Source organism: Benincasa hispida, unplaced genomic scaffold (assembly GCF_027475165.1).
Source record: "Benincasa hispida cultivar pf3 unplaced genomic scaffold, pf3_genome.v1.1 HicScf768, whole genome shotgun sequence".
Lineage (NCBI taxonomy): Eukaryota > Viridiplantae > Streptophyta > Magnoliopsida > Cucurbitales > Cucurbitaceae > Benincasa > Benincasa hispida.
The window spans coordinates 1-9,444 of record NW_028326897.1 but is presented as its reverse complement, the minus strand read 5'-3'; the positions used below and the strand labels follow the sequence as shown (position 1 = coordinate 9,444).

General features: G+C 35.2%; 1 protein-coding gene across 1 annotated transcript; it reads left to right on the top strand.

The window, feature by feature from the left end:
• Positions 1-395: 395 nt before the first annotated feature.
• Positions 396-9,439, top strand: LOC150029954 (protein MOR1-like; the record flags this gene model as incomplete). The annotated part of the gene is made up of 13 exons (XM_090310226.1): positions 396-807; positions 935-1,040; positions 1,170-1,293; positions 2,596-2,675; positions 2,757-2,934; positions 3,021-3,085; positions 5,141-5,223; positions 5,481-5,566; positions 5,704-5,817; positions 6,258-6,377; positions 6,573-6,675; positions 8,651-8,787; positions 9,410-9,439. Coding segments are annotated over exons 1-13 (1,386 nt in total), but the record flags the coding sequence as incomplete, so codon positions are not given.
• Between the last annotated feature and the right edge of the window lie 5 nt (positions 9,440-9,444).

Below are 9,444 nucleotides of genomic sequence, written 5' to 3'. Positions count from 1 at the left end.
GAAATGCGAGTGCTGTTAATTTGAAAAATGGGCATTTGGGAACTTTTCCAGGAGTTTGATTTGAAAACGCCGGTGGCCTGATTTAAATAATCTCAATTAATACAAAAAGAAAATCCAACGGGCAGTTCAATTAGATCAGTATCCGCTCCCCTTCAAGTCTCACTATAGTCTTGTTTATAGCTTTGTTTCGGACCCCACCAGAGGACCCTACAATTTGAACCGCTCAACCATTGTAAAATTCAATATAAATTACATCACGCGCTAAGAGGAATGTTGGTAAAACACGCGCTTTCCACTGCCACGCTGTCACTTTTGATTGGTTGGTACGGACACGAGTGCAGGCCGACGAGTGGGAATGGCTTTCCCCAAATGCGTACACCCGAAAATACCCTTCTGTCTCACAGAGAATGAGAAACGAAAAAAAGGAAGAGCAAAATCTCTTTCTTCCACTCTCCCCCCATCGCTTCTTCTCTCTCCCTCCCCCTCCCCTCTCTGTCTCTTTGCTCTGATTTAGGGCATCGCTTCGCAGCATTTCTTCGTCGAGACTCGCGTGTTCTACCTGTTGCAGGTATTTGCCGTATAGGAATATAGAGGTAGAGACAATTCTGCATTTGCTTTTTTGTAGATAGGATCAATAGTTAGTAAAAATGTCGGAGGAAGAGAAACTGCTTAAGGAGGCGAAGAAACTACCGTGGGAGGATCGGCTGTCGCACAAGAATTGGAAGGTCAGGAACGAAGCCAACATTGATCTAGCAGCCGTTTGCGACTCCATTACGGATCCTAAGGATTCTCGTCTCCGTGAATTTGGTGAGTCCACTTAGGTTCATTTCCACTTATTAGATCTGGTATCATGGCTTTGTAGCTCAGTGTTGACGATCGAGTGCACTGATTGGTATAGATCTTTGCTCATGCATTTTGTTTCTGATTTCTTTAGGCCCGTTATTTAGGAAGACCGTCGCGGATTCTAATGCACCAGTGCAAGAGAAGGCACTGGATGCGTTAATTGCTTACTTACGAGCTGCTGACGCAGATGCGGGGAGGTGGGAATTCTTTTGTTTCTCTATCTGAACCCGTAACTTATTTTGTCATCCACATTTGTGTTTCTGGTTCTTTAGAGTTATCAGTTAACATTCTGATTGTGTTTGCTTTTTGGAAATTGTCGTTTATAGATTTGCCAAAGAAATTTGTGACGCAATTGTTGCAAAATGCTTAACTGGTAGACCTAAGACCGTGGAGAAGGCCCAAGCAGTGTTTATGCTATGGGTAGAACTCGAAGCCGTGGATGTTTTCCTGGTATTTTTTTATGCATCCCATAGCTTCGATCGTTGATTTCAGCATGTAGCCTTTTGATTTCAGCTGCTATTCTTCCATGGTGCACGTTGGATAGTTAGAAAGTGTACTTTCATTATATACAGTTTCTTGAGGATTGCAAGTGGCTTATATGAGACCCATAGAGAATATTACTTTTTGGATGTGTACATATGCTTCCTCCTAGATTTTCATGTTATATATGGAGGTTTTGGTTTTTATTTCTTAGGGGTAAAACCTAAAAGTTTCTTTGTCAGTTTAATGTAGTAATCGATGTTAATTTTGAAACTACTTGTATATTTCCAATAATAATAATTATATTGTTAATAGCATAAAGTATTCATATGTCATTCCACCGGAATTGTCTCCACTGTGAGGGTGTAGTTTCATGGTGGAGGAGGAGCTTCTTCATCGGCCCCCTTGTGTGAGAAGGGTGCTTCCTGTGGTCTGCTATCCTTTGCTATTTGATGGGGCCTTCAGGGAGAAACACATAATGAAATTTTAGAGGGCTTGAGAGGCCTTATGGTGTGGCCTGGCTAGATATCAATCTTCTCTTTGTGCTAAGAATCCCTTGTTAGTTTAATTGGGCTCCTTGTCTTTCCATTTTTTTTTAAAAAAATAATGGTAAATTTTTGGTTTGTAATGTGCCTATTATTTTTTCGTTTGATCTTAATGAGAACGTGGTCTCTTATAAAGAAAATGATAATGATGTCTATATGCCTTCAAAAGATTTCCCTTTTATAAATATTCACAATAGACGAGAGTACTTGGAGAGTGAAGTGGATGATTAGCTGACGTCTAGTTACACATCCTTGATGACTGGAAACATAATCTATTGAAGATACCTTAAGAGAGTTTACATAGGTTGTTGTTTTCACTGAGGGTTAAGTTAAAAAATTGCTTCCAATAAAAGAGTTTCCCTGATTTTTTATGCTGCTAAAGCATGATAATATGAAGTCCATCTAAATGGTGCTATACTCACTTTGTCTGTTGATGGTCTCCTCGATTCAAGTGTGCTAGGATATATTTTTGAGTCTAGCACAGACTTATGTTTCTCAATCTTAACTATCTTGCTTTTATTTTTATTCTTCTTCTTCTTAAGTTTTTTCTGTGTGCTTCAGTGCTTGCATGATTCTTTTGGCAAACTGCACTTTTTTATTAGAAATATATATTTCATTTTTTTAAATGAAAAATAAAGGCAAACTGCAATTTCAATTCATTTGTAGATATATATGTATGTATTGAGGTCTATTCTTGTATCTCATTAGAAGGCTTATGATAATATAGGATGCAATGGAAAAAGCTATAAAGAATAAAGTTGCAAAAGCAGTTGTCCCTGCAATTGATGTCATGTTTCAAGCTTTGAGGTTGGTATTTGTATTTTATGATTTTATGATTTGTTTTTATTTTATTGTGCAAGTCATTTATGACTTTCCTCGTGAAACTAGTGACTTTGGAGCAAAAGTTGTTCCTCCAAAACGAATTTTAAAGATGCTTCCAGAACTCTTTGACCATCAAGATCAAAATGTTCGTGCATCTTCTAAGGGATTGACGCTTGAGCTTTGTCGTTGGATCGGGAAAGACCCAGTAAAGTCAATATTGTTTGAGAAAATGAGGGATACAATGGTATGATGAATATTGATAGCTAATAATTAATATAGCGTTCCATCAGTTCCTAAACGTAATGTACTTTCTAAATCTTGAATTTTCAGAAAAAAGAGTTGGAGGCTGAGCTTGTCAATGTCACGGGGTCTGCTAGGCCTTCTCGAAAAATAAGGTTAACATCTGGTCTCTTTACATTCTTGCTAGTGCGCTTTTTTTTCTTTATTTTTGCAAAGATATTATTATCATTGACTTGATAGTGATTAGGTCTTGCTCTCTAAGCTGCCGGTTTTCACGTGCCGTATTCACTTCAATGTTTCTTTCATTGGAATGGCTACCACGTCACTTAGTAATATGCTAGATCCTCTTGATTCTCTCTTCTTCTTTAACTAATGTAATATTTTGTTGAGGACCTGAGGTTGTAGTTTAAATGACAATTTTTATTTATTTATTTTATTTATTATTATTATTATTTTTTTTTATCAAGAAATAACTTTTCATTGATATATGAAAAGGAAGAAAAATATCCAAGATACAAGTCTCCTATGGAAACGGAAAAAGAAGATACATTAAAAGAGAAAGAAGCCCAAAAATAAAAGAAGATAAAACAATGAACAACGACTAACAAAGCAAAGGACACAACCGATAATGCTCCACTCTAACTAAAATTTCAGAAGCTTCTTATGGTGGGAAATAAGGAGGAATCCCTAAATTGCAGGTTTTCCCGGAAAAATAAATTCATGAATATCAATTTCCAACGATGCACTCCCTGCTGTAGAGATGGAAACCGAAGACTAATTTTACAATCCAAGTAGTTGCACCTATTAATGTAGTTCCTGACAAAATTCTTCATTACAACGGGCACTTACAACCAGCTTGAGCTGATCAGGAAAAAAAAGAAAAAGCTAGTCTTCAAAAGACAAAAACCAGGAATCATGAAAAAGATTGTCCCATTCCTTAGAAACAAAGATCCTGTCAAATAACGACGAGAAGTTTCATCCCCACCCTTGACCATGCGAATAGACCACTTAACAGAGGTAATTTCAGCATACCAAGATCTTCCATCAGAGTGTTCAACTTTCTCACGCCCTTCATTTGCCTTCCAACTGGGTCCAAGTAGATTTAACCATTTTTCTATCAACCGTTACAATATTTATCTTGTGTTAAAACCAATTCTGGGCACTGATTTTGATTTTGATTTTGATCTTGATCTTGAATTATTTATTTATTATTATTTTTTAAAATTTATAAAACCAATCGCTTTGAAGGAATCTAAGTCCTCTATGAAATTATCTTTATCGAGGGAATAACCAAAAAGAACAATTAAAACCTCTTTTCTGAGGTGACGAAGGTGAAATTGCACGAACAAGTTGTTATTTTAACTGGGATATTAGCAATTGGTTTTATTGGGTTTTGCTAACACCGATGGTAGTTTCGAGGTAAATTTTCTTTTATCAATTTAAATATATAATTTTTCTAATTGTAAATATGTTTACATAGTTATGCTGATAAGTTGAAGATTGTTGCCGTGTCAACAATTTATAGCATTGTTAATTTGAGGATAAATTGAAAATTTTGCCATTATTGAAGACTCCCTTGAGTTATACACGTGTGCATGCTTCTTGCGTTCTCTTAGTGGGCCTTGCCCCAAAGAAGCAAAATGAAAGGAAAAATGGGTTTGGGGGTGGGGGGTAGTTGACAGAAAATGAATGGGAAAAAGGTAAATGTAGAGTATTGTGGGTGGTAAACTTATGTGGTACTTATCTTGGATGAAGCTCCTTGCCACAAAGGTATATGATAGCATAATGCCACGAAAAAGACAGCGTCTAATGCTAATGCTGACAATGTATCATAATACTAGTGGTTTTCCTCCAATTAATTATTATTTAACTCTTTCTGTTGCCCTTCCCTCTACTTCGTTTCTAAACTGTTCAAATGATTTTTTAAAATTTTATTTTTCAAATTCATAAATTTGGAACTTCATTTTATTTTCCAATATCAACATTTTCTCTATTGATTGCTTACCAAGATGTTCTTTGTTGTTTAACAAAATGATCTCTAGTCTGTAGTTCTGGATTTTGCATGCTGTTATATGTTATAACTTATACGTTTTTTTTTCATCTTTTATATAAATCCCAAATTTGCTATTTTTATATCCAATTCTTTCATAGCAACCAATTTAGGTTTCCTTATTGTATTTGTGTTGAGATTAATTATGTTACTTAGTTAGGTCCGAGCAAGACAAAGAGCCAGAAAAGGAAGATACTTCTGAGGCTGTTGGTACAGGACCTTCTGAAGAATCTGTAGCTGATGGTATGCAGAAGTTTATATGACTATTTTACTCATTTATTGTGATTAAATTTTGTTTGTCTAATTCTATGTATTTTGAGCGCAACATGAACAAAGCATTTATTGATCACTAAAAGCTCTTAACATTCTAATACACTTCATTTTTGCTTATTTTGCTATTTTCCCTTTCACGGGTATTGTCTCTTTAAGCATTAATCTCTTTTCATTATATCAATAATATCATTTTTTTAAACAACATTCTAATACACTTCAATTGTCAGTTCCTCAGGAAATAGATGAGTACGATCTTGTTGATCCAGTTGACATATTGACTCCATTGGAGAAGTCAGGATTTTGGGATGGAGTGGTTGGTGATTTTGATCTTGTCTTACAATATATATCTACTTCTGTTCATACTCGCTGATTAATCTTAATGTTCATATCTTTGAACTTCACTAGTTTCGCTACCCCACAAACTTATTTGTTTATCCTTGTTTTTTGTAGAAAGCTACAAAATGGTCAGAAAGAAAAGAGGCCGTTTCTGAACTAACCAAACTTGCTTCAACGAAAAAGATTGCGCCTGGTGACTTTTCTGAAGTTTGTAGAACTTTAAAGAAGGTATGATATCTTCTCCGTGGCCCTATTTTCTCTCCCAGGACTTGAGTTGATTTCTTTGGACAGTCATATATTTTAATTTGTCTGTCTTTCAATTTGAAAATTAATTATGAGATTTCTCTGATTTCAATACCCTAGTCTGCAACTGCCCACCCAATGAATAAAAGTCACTTTTGCTGCTTTGGAGTGCTATTCTCTATTCTGTAGCATATATGTGATGGTGTAAAATTCTTATATGCATCAACCATGTTTTTTATTTTACATTTCTGGATTGTTAATGGAATCAGAAAGGAGAGAGTTTACGAAATTTGATTGCAACTTTAATTGTCGTGCAATCCATTATAGTTACCTGGATTTGCACACGTATTGAAGAAAGCTTTACTTGCATAAAAAATGGGTTCCACTATTTGACTTACCAACAAAAATTTGAACGAACATTGCAGCTGATCACGGATGTGAATATTGCTGTTGCTGTTGAAGCCATTCAAGCTATTGGCAATCTTTCCAGAGGCCTCAGAGCTAACTTTTCTGGGAGTTCACGATTCCTGTTGCCAGTTTTACTTGTATGTATATTAGCTCAACTTTTCCTCCAGTAAATTGTTATAAATATCTCAATCAAGATATTTGCCTGACATGCCACAACGATATTATATTTTTCTATGTTAGTGGTAAAATCATGTTAATGATAGTTTTTCCTTAAGGCTTTTGGCACTCACCTTCATAGCATGCTTAACAACTTGCTTTCGTTGTTTTTATAGGAAAAACTAAAAGAAAAAAAACCTGCTCTGATGGAGTCATTAACTCAAACTCTCCAAGCGGTGCATAAGGCTGGGTGCCTGAGTCTTTCTGACATCATCGAAGGTTAGTTCAATTTTTTGGATTCATCGATTAGCAAATTTTAGGCAATGTTTGGGTCATAGGGCTTTTATTATTTTTTTATTGAGAAAAACAACTTTTCATTGGTAAAAAAAAGTTAAAAGAATACATTATATCTTTCTCTTTGATTGTTGGGCTCCTTTTTTTGGGTAAGTTGTTGTTTTGTAGGGGATACCTTATCTCCCCCTCTTTTTGTATCTCTCCTTGATAATGAAAGTTAAGTTTCTTATCAAAAAAGAAAAGAAAAAAAGGGGGGAAAAAAAGAAGAAGGAATAACTACTGTAATAGGGACCTTTTAAACCTATTTTTCAAAACTGAGGAATTAAATTGGCCAAATCGAAACCTTAAGGACCAAATGCATCTATTCTTAAAAATTCAGGGACTAAAAAGGTAATTATCCCAAAGAAAAAAGAAAAGAATATACATGGGTATCCAAAAAATTGATGTCCACAAAAGGGAGTGCCAGTAAAGAAAAAGCCTCCAATTATTTTATTTAATGAATTATTTTACAAAAGACCTTTATCATTAAAGCCCAAAGCGAAGCATAAAATCTTGCAAGAAACTAAATATCATTTGGATCCCTTTCCAAACCTTTAAATATTCTATTATTCCTCCTCTTCAGAGATCCAATGACAAAGAACATGCCCCAACAAGCCACAAGAAACAATGTTTCTCCTTAAAAGGCGGATAGAGAAGGAACTTCTTGATCATCTCATTCAGGTACCTATGGTGGGCTAGTCAAACGCCTCCAAGACATAACTCGATCCTCCCAAAAATACGTTTCCTTCCCCTCCCTCACAAGATAGTGGACCAAATGAAAGGAAGAAGAGATCTCAAGGGAGGTATCCTTCCACAAGTTTGTGTGTGCCTTTAGTCCCACCTGTCAGCCACTCAAAGGGATGAAACCTGGCATCGTACGTCTTGATGCTACTGAATCATTTTTTTGTAGCTTTGGTTATTTTTTAAAAATGTTTTCCCCTTTTAAGGAGTGGCGGACTTAATTGTTTGGCTTTTGTATTGATCATCTATCATTTTTTCCTCGTTTTGTTTTTGAATATTTGACTCGGTTACTAAGTGTCTAAGATAATGCTCAAGAACTTTGCTAAAGAAAGGGTGTGGTTTTATTTAAGGATACAAAGCATTGGTTAACTTTGATTAAGCTTTGGTTAACTTAATTGGGATACAAAGCTTTGGTTAACTTAAGAATAAAGCTTTGGTTAGCTTTGGTTAAGCTTTGGATACAAACCCTATGATTCATAAGAAAAACTTTTCAGCTATATTCTTTGTGTATGCATCTGTTGTAAGAAATAAAAAGATCAGGAAAATTTAATTGGGAATGCAGAGACTTTTTCTCTCGGCTTTTTGCACTTTTGACACGGTCTAAAAGAATACTCAAGACCAATAGATATTACAAAGCATACCATCTCAATGTATGTGGTTGACTGGTTACCAATATTTATTCGACACAGTTACTAATACTTGTTTTTATTTTTCGTGGTAACTTGGCTGGACAAAAATACAAGAATATTTCCACCACTATTGGTTGGTCGAATAGTGAAAGGAGAAAGCTACAAAGCAAAATGTCTGTGAGGTTATAGGTTTAAATTATGGTAACTGATCTTTTAAAAGACCTTTTTACATGTCCCACAGGGCCACAATTGTTGTACTAAAAGAAAGTATTGTTAAAAAAGATATCCTATAAGTTTCTCTCCAGAAACATATTTCTATGGAACTATACGATGTTCTTGGTAAGTTTGTGTGGACGTTTACCATTATCCAAAAACCAGAAAAAAACAGAGAAATATGAGAATAGTTAACTTTCTTCTTTCATCCCTAATTAATTCACCTTTTTATATCATTTCCAGTTGGAGAGACATTTTTTGCCATTCTTTAGACGATGGAGTTCTTTCCTAAGTAGAAAATGGTGGCAATGATTGTGTAATCGATGTTTTTCTTGCAGATGTTAAGACAGCAAGCAAAAACAAAGTTCCTCTTGTTCGCTCGTCGACTCTAAGCTGGGTTACTTTCTGTATTGAAACTAGTAACAAAGCTGTTGTTCTGAAGGTGCATAAGGAATATGTCCCTATATTTATGGAGGTTAGTGAATCACATGCTTGAAGCTTTTCTATAGTTAAACTTTTTAGTGTACCTTTTCAGAATTCTTTTTATTTTCATCTTGTGCACTCTTAACTATTTCAGAATTCTCCATGAGCAATTTTTTTTTTCCTTCTTTCATGTTGAGGCCTGTGGGATGGGAAGTTTGGATAGGGAGAAACAAAACTGTTCTAAGACATGGAGTCATATGGATGGGATATTTTCTATTTTGTCCTTTTTCTTTTGCTTCCGTGTCAATTTATTTTGCAACTTACTCTACTTCTTAGATCATAGTCACTTAGCCAGTTAAAGCCTCTTTTTTTTGGGGCTTTGCCTGCTGCTTTTGATGTATATTATCCCAACAAACTAGTTTCCTGTTGGAAAGAAAAGCTATATCTCTTTTCAAATGTTTTGAACAAGTATCATCATTTCTTATGCATATGTGCAGTTTGCATAATCTATGTTGTTTATTGCTTATGTCATTCTCATGTGTGGATGTGTCAAGCCGTGGACTATTAACACTTTCTACTAGTATTATCTTCCTTTAGGCTTTACCCATTTGTTTATGCTATCGAGTTGTTTTTGTCTTATTGAATCTTAATATACATTGTTTTCCCTATTTTAGAGCCTTAATGATGGGACCCCTGAAGTGAGGGATGC